Source organism: Urocitellus parryii, chromosome 6 (genome assembly GCF_045843805.1).
Source record: "Urocitellus parryii isolate mUroPar1 chromosome 6, mUroPar1.hap1, whole genome shotgun sequence".
Classification (NCBI taxonomy): Eukaryota; Metazoa; Chordata; class Mammalia; order Rodentia; family Sciuridae; genus Urocitellus; species Urocitellus parryii.
In genome coordinates this window covers 179,853,578-179,876,204 of record NC_135536.1, presented here as the reverse complement: position 1 = coordinate 179,876,204, position 22,627 = coordinate 179,853,578, and the positions used below count along the sequence as shown (strand labels likewise).

Sequence of the window (22,627 nt, the reverse complement as noted above, 5' to 3'; positions counted from 1 at the left end):
ATAACAATGGTGATGGAAATTCTTACTGTGCTTGTCTTCATGGTGGCCTTATTCACAGTAACAGCCCGGTGCCTCCGGTTATGTGGTGGGGTGGTATTGACAGCAGTACTTTGAGGCATGCTTAACCTATTCACAGGTGTTGGAGGAGCACTGTCTGATCGAGGTCTAGAAATGCCTTTAAAAAAAAAATGGAATTATTCCTCAGAGTTCAAAGTATGTGATCAATGGTAGAGCACTTGCCTAGCATGTGTGAAGCCATTGGTTCATACCCTAGCACTAACAAACAAACAAAAAAACTATGTGATCAAAAATCTGCAAATAACATTTGTGAAGGTTCGGGACACTGTAGCAGAGACTGCTAGTTGCCTCCATTCATCCTTTCTTCCTGAGTAATAGAATACCAATTTAGCTGGACAGAGCTATATCCACAATAAATGACTACATTTTCAAGCTTCCCTCGCAGCTAGATGTGGCCATGTTTTAACCACAGAGAAGTAGGAACCTGTTAAGCAAGTCTTCTAAGAAATCTCCTTAAAAGGACATCAGGTACATACTCTCCTTCCTTCTTCATTCTTGGACAGTATATTTGGAACTCACTCAATAATTATGGCCCATCAGGCAGTGCACAAAGGATGAAGAGCCACCAGGCAGAAGGGCCTTCAATCCCTAACTGTGTTACTACTACTACAGCCCTGAAGTGCCTATCCCTGATTTTACATGTATGAAAATAAACTACTGTATTTAAACCACCAGAATTGCTGGTGTTATTTTGCTGCTAAGCTTAATCAGAACTACTCTATTAACTGTGTAATATAATCTCAAGTATATATAACAAGTGTTTTAGAACATAACAGCTATTAAATATCACTGCTTTTCAATGGGTTAAAAAATCTTGACTTTTCATAAATACAAAATGTGAAAAACACTTTAAAACAGTGGGTCAAAATAATAAAATAAAAAAATAAAATTTTTAAAAATGGGCTTGGGATGTAGCTTAGTGATAGTGCTTGCCTACCATGTGTAAGGACCTGGTTTCAATTCCCAGTACTAGGGGGATAAATTATATATATACATATATAAACTTAGGTATAATTTGGTTTCTAATGCTATATAATGAGAATGATCTTTAGTGCATTTTAACATGTATTTTCTTGAATAATTAGTGAGAATAAACACTTTTCTCTTTTGCAAATCATTTGTCTGTATCCTTTGTCCATTTATCTACCAGGTTTTATTCTTTTTCTTAGCATACTATTTTATCTATTTATATAAAGACAATTAATAACCCTCAGCTATTATACTGATGCAAATAATTTTTCCAAGTTTGATATCTGTCATGAAATTCTTTGGTTTTCCATAATAGCTTCTAGGATTAGACTCTACAGTTATCTAAACAAAACTCTTTGAACATCTAGCAACATATGCAAAATTCACCTAAGAATGCATCCACAAGACAGCTGATTCCACGCATGGCACGAAAAAATATTTGAGGCAGATGTTTAAGGCAGGGATACTGATTTAATTCTTGCGGCATTCCGCTCACATTCAAGAACTGTTCCTGAAATTTGGGAGTAGAGCTTATAATGGCTGGGTTACTCAAATCCACGGGATTACTATCAAAAAAGAGAGAAAAGTTAATTATACATTGAGAAATTTCTATAGCAATAAAATGCATGCAATCCAATTTAAAAGCAAGGCTATTTGTGCCTGTTTCCTTTGACTAGGAGAGACTGATTCTACAAGCTAGGGATTCAAACATGAATGTTTCTCTACAGAAGATCTACAGTTTTTTATATGAACTCACCCTATTCATAGAATGAGAGGCTAAATAATTTTAAGTTTTTAAAGAGTATACATGGATTTTTTCCTAAAGTTTGGAATTTAGCAATGGAATACTAAAGCTATAAATAAGTCTACAAGAATCTCAAGGAAAACTTTTGATTTTAATATCAGCATTTTCAATTTTTTTAATATTTATTTTTTAGCTTTAGGTGGACACAATATCTTTATTTTGTTTTTATGTGGTGCTGAGAATCAAACCCAGTGTCTCACGCATGCTAGGCAAGCATGCTACCACTTGAACCAAATCCCCAGCCCAGCATTTTCAATTTTTTTAAAAATATTTATTTATGTATGTATCTTTAGTTTTAGGTGGATACATTAGTTTGTTTTTATGTGGTGCAGAGGATCGAACCCAGAGCCTCATGCATGCTAGGCGAGCACTCTACCACTGAGCCACAACCCCAGCCCCAGTATTTTCAATTTTTAAAATCAAGTTTAGTGTTAGTTTTAAATTGTGTTTATGTGTACATACTAAAGCCACAGAGTTTTAAAAAATGAATTTGGGCTTGATTATATTTTAATGTACAAATAATTTCAAGTATCTCCTTTAAAAAACAAACCTAGGCTGGGTGTAATAGTGCACGCCTATGATCCTAGCAGAGTTCAAAGCCAGCCTCAGCAACTCAGCAAGACCTTGTTTCTAAATAAAATATTAAAAAGGACTGGGGATGGGGCTGGAGATGTGGCTCAGCGGTAGCGCGCTTGTCTGGCATGCGTGCGGCCCGGGTTCGATCCTCAGCACCACATACAAACAAAGATGTTGTGTCCGCCGAGAACTAAAAAATAAAATATTAAAATTCTCTCTCTCTCTCTCTAAAAAAAAAAAAAAAAAAAAAAAAAGACTGGGGATGTGGCTCATTGGTTGAGTGCCCCTTGATTAAATCACTGGCACCAAGGGGAAAAAAAAAAAAAACCTATCCCCAAATGACCTAAATTAGAAGTTATTGGCTCATATGACTACAAAGTCTCTGGACTCAAAAAATCTACAGAGATACAACAAAATAGAAAACTACAGATCCATATCCCTGATGAAAATAGATGTAAAAATTCTCAATAAAAAATATTTTTAAAAATATTAGTGGGCTGGGGTGGTGGCTAGGCGGTAGAGCAGATGCCCAGCATGTGTGAAGCCCCAGGTTTGATCCTCAGCACCGCATATAAATAAATGAATAAAATAAAGGTATCGTATCCAACTACAACTAAAAAATTTTTTTTAAAATTAGCTCAGTGGTAGAGTGCTTGCCTAGCATGTGTGAGGCACTGGGTTTGATACTCGGCACCACATATAATAAAAAAATATCCAAGGACAAATAAATAAATAGATAGATAGATAGATAGATAGATAGATAGATAGATAAGCCAGGCATGGTGATGCATACCTGTAATCCCAGCAGTTTGGGAGGCTGAGGCAGGAGGATCACAAGTTCAAAGCCAGCCTAGCATGTGTGAAGCAACTTAGCAAAGCCCTAAGCAACTCAGCAAAACCCTATCTCTAAATAAAATACAAAAAAGGACTGGGGAATGGAGTTCAGTGGTTAAGTACTATTGGGCTCAACCCCAGGTAACAAAAACAAAAGCAAATTTAGATTTCCATCTGAAATGTTCTACCTAGCTGTTGATTAAAAAGTCCTTCTGGGCGACTGGGGTTGTAGCTCAGTGGTGAAGTGCTTGCCTAGCACATATGGTATCATACATCTGGCAGCTCAGGAGGCTGAGTCAGGAGGATTGTGAGTTCAAAGCTAGTCTCAGATAAAGTGAGGTGCTAAGCAACTCAGTGAGACTCTGTCTCTAACTAAAATACAAAATAGGGCTGGGAATGTAAATCAGTAGTCAAGTGCCCCTGAGTTTTGGTACCCACCCGCCCCCAAAAAGAGACTCTTAACTTCAAGTAACTCTAAGGGGGAAGGGGACCTATATACATGGAAAAATGGGCTTCTAATGCTAGCATACTGTATCCACAAGACCACAGTCCTTCATGACAGGCAGAAGAGGTAAGAAGTCTCTAGCAGCACTCCCTGCTGGGGCTTATAGTTCATCTGTTCAGAAACAATTAGAGTGGACTATACCTCAAGTCCAGTATAGCTCTGCTATATTCAGGTCTATTAGATACTGAAAACTGGGAAGAGGAAAGGCTTATACAAGCTCTTTCATATGTAAGCCAGAAATGATTTTATTTGGACTCAAAATTCAAGAAAATAAATAAAATGAAATGAAAATGGGTAACAGAGATATGGAAGACATAACAAAAACTGCATTCCTGTAGTTACCAATGTACTGTATACTTGACACATTTGGGTAACTTGTTTAAAAAAAACAAACCCAGATTCCACCTAAATTTACTGAAACAAAATTTCCAGGTAGGGCCTAAAGGGCAGGTGATCATGCACAAACAAGTCAAAGAACAAGCATTTGAGACTAGTACTAGCAAAATCAATGGGAAACATTTTTGTTTAGGTGGTTTACTTTCTGGAAAAAGTAAAACATTATCATATTAGACAAAATTAACCCTCTTTCTAGGAAATTTGCAAATGACCATACAAGCCCCTTCTGGGTAATCCTCACAGATCTACTTCCTGCCTACCCACAACTCAATTAGGCAGGGAGGTAAAAATTTATCCAAAAGGCATCTATCCAGATGAAACCTACAGCCAGTATAGCCTAATCAATAAAAATAATTTGACACAATATCAAGCAGAAAGATAAAGGCTGAGAGATCAATTAAGAATGAACAAATGAAAAAAGAATGCCAAAGAATTATCTGTAAGAAAAGATTCCAGGACTAGAGTTTCGCTGGTCATTTATTTCAAATTCTTAAAGAACGTATATAATTTTCACACAACTGAACATAAGAGAGAGATTTTTCTATTTTTTTAGTTACCAAAATATAGATTAATCAAAAATGGTACTAGAGACAATTCAGAAGGACATTAAAATAAAAGCATGCCATAATCAAGAACTGTCCTCTCAGAACGAAGGATGGATGGCTCAACATTGGAAAATTAATTAATATGATACATCATGTCAATAGGTCAAAGAAGAGAAATTGCTTAAATGGACCCCAAAATATGATTTGAAAAATTCAATGCTATTCCTGAATTTATTTATTTTTAAATTTTTTTAAATGCATAGGATACCAGGGGCTTAAAAAAAATCATCTAATATCAACAACCAACACTCTATTCAAAATTCTATGTATTAGAGGCATTCCAGTGAAAACTGGAACAAAAGAAGGTATCAAAACAGCAACATCTTAATTCAACAGTATTCTATTTTATTTTTTAGGTACTAGGAATTTAACCCAGGGGCATTTTACCATTAAGTTATATCTCCAGTCCTTTTTTTGTTTGTTTATTTTGAGATAGGATCTAAATTGCTTACAGCCTCACTAAATTGCTGAGGCTGGCTTTGAACTTGCAATCCTCCTGTCTCAACCTCCCAAGCTGTTGGGATGACGTGTATGCCACCACTCCTAGCTCAACAGTATTCTAGAAGTTCTGAAAAATATATGAAAAAAATGTACAGAATAATTACAATACCAACTGTTTAAGCACCTGCCGTGTTACTAGGTGTTATACTATTTGCAAACTTTTTCTTCCTCAATTCTTAAAATACTATGGGTACTAAGATTATCCTCATTTTATGGGTTAAAAAGGCACTGGGTTGTGGTTGTGGGTCAGTGGTAGAATTCCTGCCTAGCACGTGTGAGGCACTGGGTTCGATCCTCAGCACCATCTAAAAATAAATAAATAAAATAAAGATACTGTGTTCATCTACCAAAAAAAAAAAAAACCACAGACTAACTCACACACACACACACTAAAAAAAAAAAAAAAAAAAAAAAAGTTGAACTCAAATCCAGGTCTTACTGCATCTAAAGCACTTCTAATTCATCATATACTCAAGGGTAATTTACTAGAAAACATACTTATTTGCAGATATGTGTCCCTTTTACTTCGAAATTTCAAAACCATCAGTGAAATTAATTTAGAATTCTTTTAAATGTCCATAAATAGTAAACAAAAGTATAATTACGTAAAAAAGATTCTTTACACAGCAATAGCCATCTAGAAGGTATAATAGCATAAAAAGTTAGCTTTTCATATCAGCAATAAATACCTATGAATAATGACAAAGGAAATATGTAAACCTTTGTGAAGAAAACTACAAAACACCTCTGTAAGATATGTAAAATTTTAGCCAAGCATGGTAGTGAAAGTCTACATTCCAGTGACTCAGGAGGCTGAAGTAAGAGAATCACAAGTTTGAAGCCAAACTCAGCAACTTGGCAAGACCCTGTTCAAGACGAAAAAATTAAAATGGTTGAGGAGGTAATCAGTGGTAGAGTTCATTCCCCAGTACTATTAAAAAAAGAAAGAAGGAAGGAAGGAAGGAAGGAAGGAAGGAAGGAAGGAAGGAAGGAAGGAAGGAAGGAAAAAGAAAAGAAAAGAAAAGAAAAGATAGATATGTAAGATTCTAAAAAGAGGCCAGGGATGCAGTAGCTCAGTGGTAGAGTGCATGAGCAAGGCCCTAGGTTAAATACCCAGTACACATGCATGCACGCACACATACATGCATGCACATACACACAGAAGGATTCTAAAATAGAAAAATGCATGCTCTTAGAAAGGCAGGTTGAACATAAGTATTAAGCCAGGTGTGGTGTCACTAGCCTCTACTACTTAGGAGACAAATGCAGGAGGATCACAAGTTTGAGCTAGCCTTGTCAACTTAGTTAGACCCTGTTTCAAAATAAAAAAAATAAAAAGGACTGGGGATGTTGTTCAATGGTAGAATGCTACTTGGTTTATTCTCCAGTCCTGGGGGTGAAGGGAGGATAACAGCTTTTCCTAAATGTAAATAAAGAATTAATACAATTTTTGTTTGGGGCACAATCTGGTTAGTGATCCACCACTTTCCCCTTTCCTCCTATGTTCTCTTACAATTAAGTGTGCTATGTGTCTAAATTCCGGCCAGTGGTATAGAAGTAGCAGTGATTCGTATCACTTTAAGGCCTAGCTCAATAAAGCCTCCCACACAATTTTCATTGCTCTCTCTTCCCCATCTGCTAGCCAGACACATAAGCTGCTGCCTATAGTACCGGGTCCTAATGCAGTCATGTGTTAAAAAAGGCAGAGCCTCTGCCAGGCCAGGTCCCTGAATAACTATGTGAGCAAAGTCCCCCATCCCACCCCAAAACCATATGAAAAAATTGCAGGCTCATTTGCTAAAGCAGAACATTTTCCTTACCCTAATAATACACAATCCAAATCACAAACAGCTGTGTTTTTTCTGTTTTCTTGTCCAGTCCCTTTGTATCTATGGGGGATTGGTTCCAGGACCCCACATAGATATCAAAACATTTGGTTGCTCAAGTCTCATATATAAAATGCATAGTAATTGCCGATAACCTACACACATCCTCCTACATACTTTAAATCCTCTCTAGATTACTTATAATACCTAATACAGCATGAACACTTTGTAACTGGTTGTTATACTATATTGTTAAGGAAATAATGACAAGGAAAAAAATCTATAGGTTTTCAGTACAGACACATTTTTTTTCAAATATTTTAATTCCTGACTAGTTGAACCCATAAAGATGAAACCCACAGATACAGAAGGTCTACCATATTTTGTAATTTGATAATCAGACTCTAAAATGCATCTGAAATGTTAAACAAGCAAGAAGGAATACAAAAAATTATGAAAAGGGAAAAAAGAAGAATATATTAGGCCTACTAAATAACAGGAAAAATTATGAAGTTAAAATAATCCAAAGTATGAATCTAGTATTAGAATAAATGATTAATGGAATAATATGCGACCTACAGACTGATGCTAGTGTATAAAAAGGAACTAGTGTTACAAAGGAAACAAAATTAGAAGAAATTATAGTAGATTATCTGTCTGATAAAAGAACACAGAACACAGTGGCTTGGGAGGCTGAGGCAGGAGGATCAAAGCCAGCCACAGCAAAAGCAAGGCGCTAAGCAACTCAGTGAGATCCTGTCTGCAAATAAAATACAAAACAGGGCTGAAGATGTGGCTCAGGAGTCAAGTGTCTGTGAGTTCAACCCCTGGTACCAAAAAAAAACAAAAAAGAACAATAACACAGAAAATGTTAATTTTAAAGGAGACAGAAATGACAAAAGGAAAAACATTCAAAACCAAACTAAAAAACATAAATGATAACCTTAAACCAGAAAGAAATGACAGAAAAATGGTTCACATTCCTCCTTAGTAAAAGGGTATAAAATTTGTATAAAAATGAAGATGCTCAATCTAGAAAGAGGAAATACAGAGAAAAAAGTTTAAAAATTCCAAGTTTTCAATTCTGTGAATATTTCAACAAAATTAATCCAGGTACATTAAAACAGGTTGGCAATCATAATTTTGAGTTTACATACACTCTCATATATAAATGGAAATATATACATATTTATTTCAAACACTAATCATTCACTTATTACTAAAACCAGACCTCTGAAGACATAATAATTATTTCAAAGTCACCCCAAGTGGTATATTTATTCCTCAATCTAAGTTTCTATAGGTTCTCCACTTCCATGACAAGGGACCAGATGAATAAAGAATTAGATAGTTTATAATGCAGTAAAAGTTCCACAGAACACATAGATGAGGGTAGAAGAGGGATAGGTAGGAAATGATGGAACTGGAGAATTAATAGAGAAAGGAAAAGCAAGAAGTAGGGGTATAGTCTTCTGTGAACGTTTAAGCCATATTTCTTAGTGAATAAACAACAACAAAAAAAAATATTCTCAGTGTTATTTAAACAAGGTTACTAGATGAAGGCACTCAGAGCCAGACTTACTAGTCAGTGCTGGTTTGAGAAAGGAGTAAGGGAGTCTCCAGTCCCTACAGAACGTGACCCAAGTCCTGGGAAATATATCTCATCCAGGCTGTGGCAATAGGCAAAAGAACAGGTGCTACAGTTACCACAAGGTACAAGTTCCTAGAGTGTAAACCAAGAGCAGGATGGAAAGAGCAGGAGGCATAAGCTATAGATGTGCTTAATGAACAATCTGGCTCCATTTGATGGACTGCACTTAGCATTTACATTCTGAACTCCAGCAAGAGTGATGACAGGGCAGGGTTGTAGCTCTATGGTAGAGCACTTGCCTAACAAATGTGAGGCACTGGGTTCCATCCTTAACACCTCACACATAAAAATAAATGAATAAAATAAAGGTATTGTGTCCTTCTACAACTAAAATGTTTAGAGAGAGAGAGAACAGGTTCCTACTCTATGACACTTACTGGGTAAAGAACACATGAAATAACAAAATAACAATACCTTAACATATGTAAAAATCGAAACCATGTCTGGGCAACACACTCATTATCCATTTCTGGAGGGATCAGACTAGCATCTTCATCAGGAATTTTAAATGGAGGAAATGAAGGACCATATGTAAAGCGTAGCAATCTAGAAAATTAAAAAAAAATCCACTTCACTAAGTCCATTTCTTTACAGAATGAAAAATATATTCAAGCATGGGAATATGATGAGAAAATAAACAAAACATGTACTTTATCTAACTGAACAATATATATGAAAACTCTCGTTTACAAAACAGACACACTGGGAGGGATTTCCAGTTTTTAAAAAGATTTTTTAAACTTTTATTTTAAATGTTCAAATTTCCAAATGTGGTGGCGCACACCTATAATTCCAGCTTCTTGGGAGGCTGAGGCAGGAGTATAGCAAGTTCAAGGTCTGCAATCTAGTGAGACCCTGTCTCAAAATAAAAAGGGATAGGGAATTTGCCCTGGGTAGAGGGCAACAGTGGTAAAGTACCCTGGGTTTAATCCCCAGTACCAAAAACTACATACTTTTTTAAATTATTAATTTGTTACTAATTACATTATATGTCACTTATAAGTAATAAATTGTGTAGTTATTTATATAGTGTGTAATTACATTTATAATTTATAATAGAGTTAATTATATAAGGCAAATTATAGTACAAATTATTTAAGTTATTTTTGAAATATCCATCTCACTGTAAATTCTTCAATACAATTAAGCCATAATTCATATTAACAACTTTACAAGAAGTTTAGAATCTCATTATTTAGAAGTTTAGAATATGATAAACTTTTATAATGTATACCATCAAAGTCACTCAATTCAACAACTCAGCTATTTAATTTAATAGTAAAATTCTAAATATATTAATACTTTTCAAAGCCCTTTGACTCCATTATTTTATATCTAGGGATTATGGCTTAATAAAATAATCAGAACACACAAGAAAACTATATAAAGTATTCACATCAATAATATTTCTAAAATAAAATAATGGAACACACTTTTCCAAAAACAGGAATTATTACATTAATTATAATTCCAATTATATGATGGAAAACTATAAAACCATTAAAATGCAATCTCAAGAATTATTTAAGAATAAAAAAGTACATATAATTAAAGTAAAAAGAATCCAACATCAAATGAAAAAAGTAGATAACAATACTAAAGAATAACACTGAATGTTTTTAAAATACATTAAAATAGTAATATTGGTTATCTTTAAATGATATTTCCCCCTACATTTTATAAATTTTCTATCATAAGCATATATTGCTTTTATAAACAAAAGTATTATTTAAATGCAGATTTACAATATTGACATTTACCATGATATACCAGAATCTATAGAATATTCCAAAACTTCATCTTTTGGTTTAAACAATGATAAAGATATAATTTTTTGTGTTTTTTTTAATTAGGTATATATGACAGCAGAATGCATTTTGATTCATTGTACATAACTGCAGCACAACTTTTTATTTCTCTGGTTGTACACAATATAGATCACACCATATGTGCAGTCATACATGTACCTAGGATAATGATGTCCATCTCATTCCACCATCTTTAAGTTATAATGTTTAATTAACTCAAAGAAAGACCAGTCTGCCTTCTGATTCTTAACACACCTACAAAGTAATCTGTTCCCACCTCTTGCCCCCATCAAAATAAATCAGATCAAGTCTCTAGATTTACCAGTATACAAGAAATACAGGAGAAGTGAAGCATGTTAATTAACATGATGACAACATAACTGGAAAAATCTAGAAAGTGAAACAGTAAATAAGACAAACAATCCAGTTTCTTTAAGAAAACTGCAAAGAGCCAGGTGTGCTGGTACATCCCTATAATCCCAGCGACTCAGAAGGCTGAGGCAGGAGAATCTCAAGTTTGAGGCAAGCCTCAGCAACTTAGCAGAACCTATCTTAAAATAAAAATTAAAAGGGCTGGGATGTAGACCAGAGGTAAAACTCATCTGGGTTCAATCCGTCATAATATAAAATAAGAATAAAAACTTGCAAAGAAATAAAAATAAATGGAAACCTATAGTTTAAAATTTAATAAACATATGTCAACTAAATGCAATGTCTGAATTTTGTGTTCTAATTCAATGAAATTGACTGTAAAAAGAAAAAAATACAACAAAACTGGAACAATGGCTAGCTGATTTTAAAGAACAGTCAACCTTTTAAGGTATGATAATGGTATTGTAGTTATGCTTTTGAAAGAACCCTCATCTTCTAGAGTTATGTGTTAAAATATGTACAGTTGAAATTAAAAAAAAAACAAGTCTGAAAAAATGAAAACAGTTTGTTCACAGAATAGTGAGAGTAACATATATATAAATGTAGAAAGGCAAAATTATTATCATAAAAACACTGTCTACTTTGGTTACAAAGAAGCATGTAGTTTGGTCCCATACTAAGTATTTATACTTAGTAGAATTTCTGGTAAAATCTTCTGTCATGTTTTTCTATAGTTTTTTTTCCTTTAAAATTATGACCATGCATATTTTAATAATCAGACTTAAGAGGACAATTTGGTCAAGAGGCTGAGGCAGAAAGATCACAACAAGATCAAGATCAGCCTTAGCAACTCAGTAAGACCCTAAGCAACTTAAGAAGACTCTGTTTCAAAATAAAAAATAAAAAGGGCTGGGGGTGTAGCTCAGTGGTAAAGTACCCATGGGTTCAATACCCAGTGCCCAAAAAACATAAAGCATGTGACTGATGAGGAGAGGGGAACAAATGGGTTCAGAATTTATCTGGTTCTCAAAAATACTTGATTATTCTGATTTTTTAGAATAGATGTGCACTAGCCAAACTGATACATGTTTTTTAAATCAGCTCAAATTTATATCTAAAGTACAATGATAACAGATCTAGACTTTTAAAGTATATTCCATGAATCCCAGAAAGGTGCAGAAGCAAAGAGAAGGACAGACAGATGAAGGAAGACAGTGACATACCTGGAAGTCAGTGCACAGATGACCTTGCTCCACTGCTCCACCACTGCTGGGTGGTGCCTCCAATTAGCCACCATCTCCTTGGCTGTTTTCCAATAAGGAGGTGTTGGAAAACACCGAGTACAAGCTAGTAACCAAACTTCAAAGAGAACACCAATCAACTTCTCTGCTAGATTCTCAGCAATGCCACCTGACCAACAAAAAGAGAACATATCTTGGCACACTTATTTTTACAGCAAAATCTTTAATTGATGGATTTGGGAAGACTAATTTAAAATAACTATAATGTTAAATATTAATTTACAAATAACTATTTAATTTTCTCTATTTTATAGAAGTAACTATTGGGCGCTCCTATAAAGGAAATCATAGATAACACCAACAAATTACTCTGAAGAGTTTTCAAAATTGCCCTGCTAGTTTTTACTGAAAATCTTAATCTTCCAGCAAAAGAGATATAGGCACACAAAGGAGAATGGAAAGAATGAGTGCTTACAGTGAGTACTAGAAGTTAATTTCTGTGCCAAGTAATCCATACTCAAGACCTGACAAAATCCTCAAATTATTTCTGCAGAATAAGTATTCATAATACCTATTACCAATTATTAACCATACCCATTTTTGAAGATGAGAAAACTTGGGTTCAGGAAGTTTAAGTAATTTGTCCAAGCTCATGCAGCCAATAAGAAAAGGAATCAAAAGAAATACACGGGTCTTCCTAACTCCAAAGACTGCCATATGATGTTCCCAGGTGTTTGAAAGCTACCCTTTAAGGGAGAAAGAGACAAAGAAGAAGCAAAACGACCGGGACTGGATAGTACAGAACCTTAACCATGAAAACAGAGCTGTTTTTCTGTTCTGAGCCCTGGGATCAAACGGAACAACCATGGTAGACTTTACTCTGTATAGCTCCAAAAGGCAAAGTTGGTACTAGTATAGGAAATAATAAAGATGCATATTTCAAAAGAATAAAACCAAAGTTCCAAGAACAAAGAACCCAAAAGGAGATGAACTGTATGCCTCATGCTGTTGAGATCAAAAGCATGGAGAGTGAATAGCAGAGAGCTAATAAATTAATGACTGGACACCACTGTCCACACCAGACAGAGTATTCCTATACTGGGATCCCTTCCCACATTAAAATTCCATGATTTCTTTTAGATGTTTCCCTAGACCCTACATCTATATGACAACAAAGGCATATTTGTGCACATTAGTAAGGAAAGTACACAGATAAATAAGATACAAAGGCCTGGAACTAGAACTTATAGTTTGTGTACACTGTGCTTTAACCTACAAAGCAGGGCTTCTGAAAAGCACTCCAAAGTTTTATAAAACCGGAGGTTTTTTTAATGGCTAACTAATGAATGGCATACTGTCACACTTTCATATAAAACACTTAAGACTCTAGAAGTTTCATTTGCTGAACAAATTATCTTCTGTCACTGTGAAGTTTTCAGAGTTTACTTCGATAACTACTATGCCATCAGGTAATTATCTATAGGCTTTAATTTAATTAGTTCATAAATTCCTATATAAGCTCTGTTCTAACACACTAATAATAGTTTCTGTCCTAGCCTTCCCAAATGTGCAAAATTTACTGAGTTCTTTCCTATATGAGCAAAATTATCACTGAAGGTAAAATTAACTTTCATTAGCCATACTATGCCTTTGAAGGTTTCCTTTCTAAGAACAGTAAATCATGGTTTGCTAACTGTCATGCCAAAATTTTAATCCCCAATGAGTCTATCACTTATTGAGTGTAAATGTGAACGATATTTGGAGCTCATAAATAAATGAGGAAAAAAAAAACAAAAACAAACCTTGAACAGTTGGTGGGGCCAGAAGTATGTCATTGATCTGCAGAAGAAACAACAGTAAGACTTCCCAGGTTTCTCGGGCCATTATGGATGACTCACGAGCCAGTTTCTGAATGGCTCTCAGGACCTGTAAGCATAGTCGGGTCTGACTGGAGCCATGTTCCTGTCTGAAGAAGACAGACAGACATCACTGACAAGCCTGGAAGAGACAGCGAAAGCTGAAGGACAGGCAGCTTACAGACACAGCAAGCTAGTCCAATGAGGCTCCCTGAGGGCATCAGCAGACAGTGCTAGGCATACCCTCCTTGGTTTAAAGCTAATTCATTTAAATTACACAGTTAGTACTCTGGGATTACAACCTTCCACTCCCTGAGAATTTAGAAAGCTTCCAAGAGAAAGGGGAATACTAGAATGCAAACCTTACGTCTAGATTCTCTATGTCTAAAATGTGCCTGGTACATAAAAGCAGCACTCAAGTTTTGGATAAATAAGTAAATACCTACAGCAACTCTTGCTGCTTAACTAAAGCACAAAGGCCCTTGTGCTTTAAAAAAAAAAAAAAAACATATACACACACAATCACAAGGATTCTGCATGTGATTTACAGTGCTCACAGGCCCTCTAATACTAATGTCTGCTAGGGAAGAGCCTGGGAGGTCCATTGGAATGTCCAAAATTGGTGGGGTACGTAAGCATTGCCTCAGAGATGAGTACCTGCTCTAATAACAATGATGGGAGCTCCAAAGAATAACAGTTTTAAAATTCTCCTTGGTCTGCATGATTATATTTTTTCAAGGGAAGGAGATCAATCTATAAAATAAATTATTGTGTCTGGGATTAAAGAGGAAGATAAAAGTCCAAACCCCAGGGGGCTAGGGATATAGTTCAGTTGGCAGAATGCTTGCTTTACATGCACAAGGCCCTGGGTTTGATCCCACCACAAAAAAAAAAAAAAAAAAAAATCCAAATCCCAGTCCCTCACCCCATTTCCCAAGGTGGATCACCTGAGAATTTTGAGAATAGGAGCAAATAAGCAAATAGTGAGCTGACCTCCAGATTTCTCATTTCAATTCCAAGACAGAATCTACAATATTACTTTAAAACAACAATAACAAAAACCCTGAAACCAAGTTTCTGTATATTGTGATTTGTCACAAAGAACTGACAGAAATATGTCTGATTCAGGGTAGGGAATTTCAGAGCCTCCTCAAGAAATTCCCCAAAGGGGGGGAAAAAAAGAGTGCTTCTTTCCTTCCTCAACAATAGAATAGAGAATCCCAGATTCCAGATCATTACCCAGAAAACTGGTCACTTACCCTGGAGTTACAATAGAATAGAGAATCCCAGATTCCAGATCATTACCCAGAAAACTGGTCACTTACCCTGGAGTTACATTGCAATCAAATGACACCACTAAATTTTCTCTTAAAAAAAAACAAATCTAAAGCAAAATGAAAAGACAATCACCTAGGAAGGGCCAAGAGCTCAAAAAAGCAAGGAAATATCCCACATTCAGCTGGAGGTGAATCCAGTCCATTTAAATTCATGAGGCTCAAGTTCATCTTTGTTGCAGTGGCTAACTTGAGGAAGAACAAAATATTACATAGTAAGCCAGGCATGGCGGTGCACACCTGTAATCCCACAGACTCACGAGGCTGAGTTCAAGGCTAGCCTTGGCAATTTAGTGAGACCCTGAATCAAAATAAAAACTAAAAAGGGCTAGGATGAAGTTTAGTGGTAAAGAAGCCCTGGGTTCAACCCCCAGTACCAAAAACAAAACAAAAAAAAATTACATAATAGCCCAAACCTTACCTAGTCATAGAAGAGGAAGTCCACAATAAGAAATAAAAATACCACTAGTGGTCCTGGGGCTGACTCTTCCAAACTAGCAGTAATATACTGCATGCCTCCACTGGTACTTGAGGCTTATTCACTATTTCCAGGTACCTTTCCAGTAGCAGGAAAGGAAATAAATGCTCTTCTGTATGTTAGCTTCATTCAAAAGACCTACATTTGGGTTCAATCCCCAGCACCACACACACAAAAAAGGCCTAAATTCAGGAGCAGGATCCAAATTCCTAATGCTAGGATAAACAAAGTAATCTTTATATAAAAGTGAGCAGAAAGTCTAAACACCAGAGATTTTTCTTTCCTCCAATATTCTTAAATGTAACTTGTGGTATTAAATAAAACTATTTTAGAACAGAAGCCAGGAAACTATGGCCAATAGGTTAAATTTGGCCTACCCTGTGCTTTCATAGGTTCTACTGGAACAGAGCCATGCTCCTTTGTTTATGTAGTCTATGGCTGCTTTCCTGCTGCACTAGCAGGGTTGACTAGTTCCAACACCCACATGGCCTGCAAAGCTGAAGATATTAATACCCAGCTCTTCACACACACACAAAAAAGTTTGCTGACCATTGCTTTAGAATATCCTTACATTTCTTAAAACACAGTACACTTGAGCTATTAAAATCCTCATCAACTTTAAAGATGGCTTACTTTTCACTAATTTTGAAAAACAAACAAATAAACTGAAGGGCAAAAGAGAAAAGGGTACATCTACTCAGACTTGGGTTTCTAACAAAATGGTAAAGACAGTGTCCCATATTTTGAGAGTCAGTTTATGTAAAAACAATTAAGTAAAACGACAAATTTGCTCTGAATTTTTTAAAACTGACACTTCCAAGATTAGATCATAACTCCCAATATTTAACACTATAAAATATTCAACTAATCTTCATATAACTTTATTGGCCAGGAGAACTCTAACTCAGTTCAGTGCCTTTTCAGAATGGATTAATCTTATGCATACATACTTTGGAGAAAACAATTACCAAATAGTAGAACAATTAATAAAGTAGTCATGTTTCTCAAAAAGAAAAGTAAACACAAAGCCCAATTAACTCAAAGACCATTAGTTTTTGTTTTTTGATTTTTTTCCCCAGCAGTTCAAAGTAACTCAGCACTGAGAAATGGTAAAGGTACAAAGAAAGAGATACAGTACCAATACTACTCATAAGATCATCCCATAGGCAAAGAAAAAAATTCAGTAAATTGGTCTTCTAAATGGGATAATAAGAAAGATTAAAACTAGGCTGGGGTTGTGGCTCAGTGATACAGCACTTGCCTAGCAGCGGGAGGCACTGGGTTTGATCCTCAGCACCACATAAAAATAAATAAAGTTATTATGTCCATCTACTGCTAAAAATATTTTTAAAAGAAATAAAGATTAAAAACTATAACATTTTAAAAGAACCTACTTGCCTACAACTTGCTAATTACTCTTGAGACATTTCTTGTTATTACTTCCATTTGTAGTCAATAAACACAAGAAACAGGCTTTTGATACACACCTAATATAGTACTAGTACTGCATCTGGTACAGTAGAAAACCCAAAATATAGACAACTTGGTTTCTGCTCTCAAGCTGGTTAGATGGAAAAAGGAAACACATTTTAAAGGATAAGCAACAAAACGCTGAGATACAAGAGTAATACAGGAAGTACCCTACAAATTCAGAGGGGGTGTGTTTACTGTGAGCCGGTGGGCTGGAAACTGGGAAGGCTTCTCATTGCAAGACTGAAATTAAAATGAAGCAATAAAAGTGAGATGTGGACAGCGAGGTGATAGAGAGAAGGAAAAGGAAGAGGACAAAGGGAAGATGATGATGGGATAGATCTTTAAGGAGTCTTAAATGAATGTTTACTTTATGAGTCTGACTAAACAGCAGTACTCACAGAATTAGCAGCAACTAATCTAGTTAAGGGCCAGATTACAACTTGTACTTCGTAACAGGTAAAAAGTTTATACCTGAATTTATTACCAAAGTCCTTAATGGAGACTTGTTTTTTTGTTTTGTTTTATTCCTGCAGGGGTAGGGTGGGGTGGATACTAGGGATTGAACGCAGGGCTCCTTACCATTGTGGTATAGGCCCAGTCTTTTTTATTTTATTTTATTTTATTTTGAGATAGGGTCTTGATAAGTTGCTGAGGCTCTCACTAAGTTGTTGAGGTTGGCCTTGAACTTGCAATTCCCCATCTTAGTCTTCCAAGTCTCAGGGTGTGCACCCAGAGACTTGGAAGATTAAGGTGGAAGACTACACACAGCCAAGACTTGTCTTCTTTAATTTGGATTTTCCAAAGCAAATTTCATTCTAAATTTAGGAAGTTAAAATTCAGAAAGTTGGTTTTTGAGTGATTCAAAGTCCTTCATCATCTGACAGACCAAAGTTCTGGTTCTCCCAACTAGAACTTTTCCAAAAGAAGAAAAACCTCACTGCCCCTTTCAGACATAAAACATATCTGAAAACAGACACTCACAAATAGGCAGGCAACTAATGCTTTCTTCTCCATTCTTTTCTTTATTTCCCAGAATCTATTATAAGGATATATAATAACTGTGTGTGTGTGTGTGTGTGTGTGCGCGTGCGTGCGCATACATGCAGTAAGGATGGGACCCAGGGCCTTGCACGTGCTAAGCAAGCACTTCACCACTAAACTGTACCTTCAACCCCAGCAGACATAATAGTTTCACAATCAGGAAAAAAAAAATGTAAGCACAAACAAGGCAGATATTCTAAATTTTGATATTTAAGACCTTTTCCTTAGAAGACAGGAAAAAAATAGTAACAAATTTTCAAGAGTAATCTTTAGGCCCATCATAAATTTGGCTATAATAATTTCAAGCTTTCTTTCTTTTTTTCTCTAAGCTTCATCTTCTCACAAGGAAGATTCATTTAAGGTAGAAGGCTTAGTTGCCTTTAGCTCAAGTGGAGACAAGCCTTATGTCAGGCAAAAGTATGTTTTTTTGAGCACTATATTTAACAGTTATCAGATCTTAGAAGAAAAGCCAAAATCATTTAAAATGAACACACAAGGGGCTGGGGATGTGGCTCAAGCGGTAGCACGCTCGCCTAGCGTGTGTGCGGCCTGGGTTCGATCCTCAGCACCACATACAAACGAAGACGTTGTGTCCGCCGAGAACTAAGAAAAAGTAAATAAATATTTAAAAAAAAAATTTTCTCTCTCTCTCTCTCTGTCCCCCTCTCTCTCTCTCACTCTCTCTCTTTAAAAAAAAAAAAAATGAACACACAACTATTTATAACTCCTGGTAAACATTATATAAGCCCATCTTTCTGATTCATATTAATATACTCTTTAACTGAATGAATAAGTCAATGGTCAAAGAACTAATGATGAAATCAGCTTCTATATATAATAAAGTAACATTTATGAATGTTTTGTTATGATCTAAATAATAAGCCAGATAGACGGGTATATCTTACCTTGGTACAAAAAGATTTTGTAGGTGTTTTAGTATACTTTGAACATATAGATTAGGCTCTTTAATAACGGGCAATGGAATAGAATCTTTCGGCAACACTAAAGCCATAATCCAGTCTGTATACACATCAACACAATATTTTACAGTCTCTCCATCCAGTGGAAGGGTCAGTCCATAGCAAATTACTTCCATGGTCCATTTTACCTAAACAAAAGAAAATATCCATATAGAATTATTATATATCCCTATCTATATCTCAGGAGACTAAAATGATAAGCTTTTTTATTGCCAAAAACCTCTAAATTGATATTATACTTATCTCAATATATATATCAAATTTATTCTAGACAATACAATTTTCAGATGTCAGACATATAACATTTCCCAAGCCAAAGGATTTCAGAAGAAAAAAATTTTTTTTTTGGTACCGGAGATTGAACAAAGGGGCACTTAACCACTCAGCCACATCTCCATCCCTTTTTATGTTTTATTTAGAGACAGGGTCTCAATAAGTTGCTGAGGCTGGCTTTGAACTCACAATCCTCCTGCCTCAGCCTCTCAAGTCGCTGGGATTACAGGAATCCGCCACTGCAACTGGCTCTGAAAATAAATTATTTTTACCCTTTATACAATATTACTGTTCTCTCTGTGAAATAAAGTCATTTCAATTTTCCATAAATACTGGAAGCACAAAAATAGAAAATTTTAGATTTTTTTCTCTATTTAATTTGCAACAGGAATATGTATCATTTATGAAATCAGATACATAAATTCAATCTCATTCCATCTCCAGATTATACAACAGTAATAGGAGCAAATGACAGGAAGGAAAAGGGCTCTTGTTTTACAATCGTCTTCTCTGCCAAAGAAAACAATACTTAAAATGGGTAGGTGTGAAGGGTCTGGAGTTGGGTAAGATCTTTTTAAAACATTTTTATTGGAGCATTATAGTTACACACAAAAACTAGATTCATTTTGAGGGTAAGATCTTAACAAGGCACTTGGCTGTACTAAAGGAGTCCCAGCCTCCTGACCCCCCTGAATTACATACTAAGGGCTAAAATTGCCCAAGAGACTGGTAAAATATTGTTTTCAGTCATAAAGAGTGGATGCAATGCTCTGAGAAAGAAGAAATACCCCAATTCGGAAAAGAATAGGATACTATATTCCAGATACTACAGACTTTAATATTTAAGGGAATCCCAAACAAAATTCTGGGACCAATTTAAGTAGATGATCAGTGAACACTTATAAAAAGGGAATATAATCACTAAGAACCAATCTGCTCAAAAAAAAATCAAGTCATGCCAGACAAGCTTCATTCCTTTACTAATTAGGATTCCTGTGAGCTAACAACTGTAAAGTCCTTGCAATTTATAAACCACTTGCATAAAAATCATCTAACTATCATATTAACCCTGTGTGAGAGGGTAATTGTTCTCAGTTTATACATAAGAAAACTGAAACGGGGCATAGTAAGGTACACAGGTAATCCCATTGACCTAGGAGGCTAAGGCAGGAAAACTGCAAGTTCCAGGCCAGCCTCAGCAAATTAGAGAGACCCTCAGCAATTTAGTAAGACCCTGTCTCAAGATAAAAAAGAAAAAGTGGGGGCTGGGGTTGTAGCTCAGTGGTAGAGCACTCACCTAGCACATGCGTGGTGCTGGATTCGATCCTCAGCACTACATAAAATAAAATAAAATAAAATAAAGGTATTATGCCCAACTACAACTAAAAACCAAAATATTTAAAAAAAAAAAAAAAAAGAAAGAAAAGGACTGGGGACATAGCTCAGTGGTAAAGCACCCCAGGGTTCAATCCCCCAGTACCAAAAAGAAAGAAAAAAAAAAAAGAGAGAGAGAGAGAGAGGAAAGAAAACTTTAGTTTAGCAAGTTTAAGTAATTTAGTCCATCACTGTTTGGTAAATGGTGAAACTAAAAACTTGAACCCTGGGCTGGGGTTGTGGCTTAGCAGTAAAGCACTCGCCTCACACGTGCGAGACCCTGGGTTCGATCCTCAACACCACATACAAAAATAAACACGTGAAATAAAGGTGTTAACTAAAAAAATAAATATTAAAAAAAAAAACTCGAATCCTGGTCTTCTAACTAGAAATTTGAAGCTATTCTTAATTAATTAATATCTTTCTCTGGTACAGGGGTATCTGGGCTTTAGCAAGAAATTTCCTTATGACAAGATGGAGACATATATCCCATAAGATAATGAAATACCTGGATGTACAACTAGTCAAGATACCAAGAGAGAATCACAATGGATTACTACACCAAGATATTTCAAAAAAAGGTTCCATCCAGTGGTATGCCAAAGGCCCTGCCAATATTTTTTTTTTCTTCAATACTAGAGATAGAACCCAGGGCCTTATACATGCTAAGCAAGAGCTCTACCACTGAGCTATGACCTCAGCCCCTGCCCCAAAATTTTAATTTAACAACAGATTACATGTTGATCATATGTAGCTATCATAAAGACAAAAACAGTGGCCAGCTTTTTGGACAGAAATTCAGGATTCGAAAAGACTTAAAACTAAAATTAAAGTTAAATGTGAAAAGATATGTACGTGTATAACATGTTTTAAACTCAAAAACTACAAAGGCTCAGAGTAGAAAACATATGGTTTAACAGCAATAAATGTTAAGGTCTAGAGCAACATAGTGAAGCTGTGACAAATTAGGAGTGGCTGACAAATTAGGAGTGGTGTGTCAGGTTTTAGCAACACAAGATCTTAAAGGAAGTTGCAGGTCACTAAATATCAGATAAAAAGAAAAAGGAGAAGACATCTTTGGTAATATCTTCACACAGTAGTTGAATTGTATAATTCTAGAAGATACAGTATTCAAGAACTATTCTCATCTCCTCTAGAGGGTAGGAAAGGAGAATAAACAAGGGCTACACTAGGGAGCCTCTATCTACCCACATGCCATCTCTTCCCATGGGAAGGTAGCAAGGGGTCATAGCCACAACCAGAGGAGTGTGCCAGGGCCTGTGCTAAGGGGTAAGTCTAGGAGCCTTTGGTGAGAGAAAAATGCTCCTCTAACTGAGGGACTTCACCCTTTAGTGGTCTACGGCCAAGAGTATCAACAAACTGCCTTCTAAAGCCGCAAGCTTTCACCTCATATCTAAGTCTAATCTGTCCTTGATGAAAGATCAAAAAGTAAGGAGGTGCCGGGTGCGGTAGTGCACATTTGTAATCCCAGCAACTCCAGAGGCTGAGACAGGATGATCACAAGTTCAAAGCCAGCCTGAGCAGATTACCAAGGTACTTCTCAACTCAGTAAGACTCTGTCTCTGAATAAAATATAAAAAAAGGGTCGGGGGTGTGGCTCAATGGTTAAGCACCCCTAGGTTCAATCCTG

General features: G+C 35.8%; 1 protein-coding gene across 6 annotated transcripts in view; it reads right to left on the bottom strand.

Annotated features, from left to right (window-relative positions):
- The window catches only part of Ralgapb (Ral GTPase activating protein non-catalytic subunit beta), a 101,688-nt gene that overhangs the window by 61,446 nt on the left and 17,615 nt on the right, over positions 1 to 22,627 (bottom strand). For 4 of the 6 annotated variants that reach the window (XM_026383153.2, XM_026383154.2, XM_026383155.2 and 1 more), the window contains exons 3-8: positions 19,255 to 19,457; positions 13,970 to 14,133; positions 12,150 to 12,336; positions 9,161 to 9,292; positions 1,435 to 1,613; positions 27 to 175 (exon numbers count right to left, since the gene is read on the bottom strand). In XM_026383153.2, the coding sequence (XP_026238938.2) occupies positions 27 to 175; positions 1,435 to 1,613; positions 9,161 to 9,292; positions 12,150 to 12,336; positions 13,970 to 14,133; positions 19,255 to 19,457 (1,014 nt within the window). Of the gene's footprint in view, positions 1 to 26; positions 176 to 1,434; positions 1,614 to 9,160; positions 9,293 to 12,149; positions 12,337 to 12,761; positions 12,914 to 13,969; positions 14,134 to 19,254; positions 19,458 to 20,899; positions 20,936 to 22,627 lie in introns of those variants that run through there. The other 2 variants (XM_026383157.2, XM_026383158.2) reach the window with 2 other exon arrangements.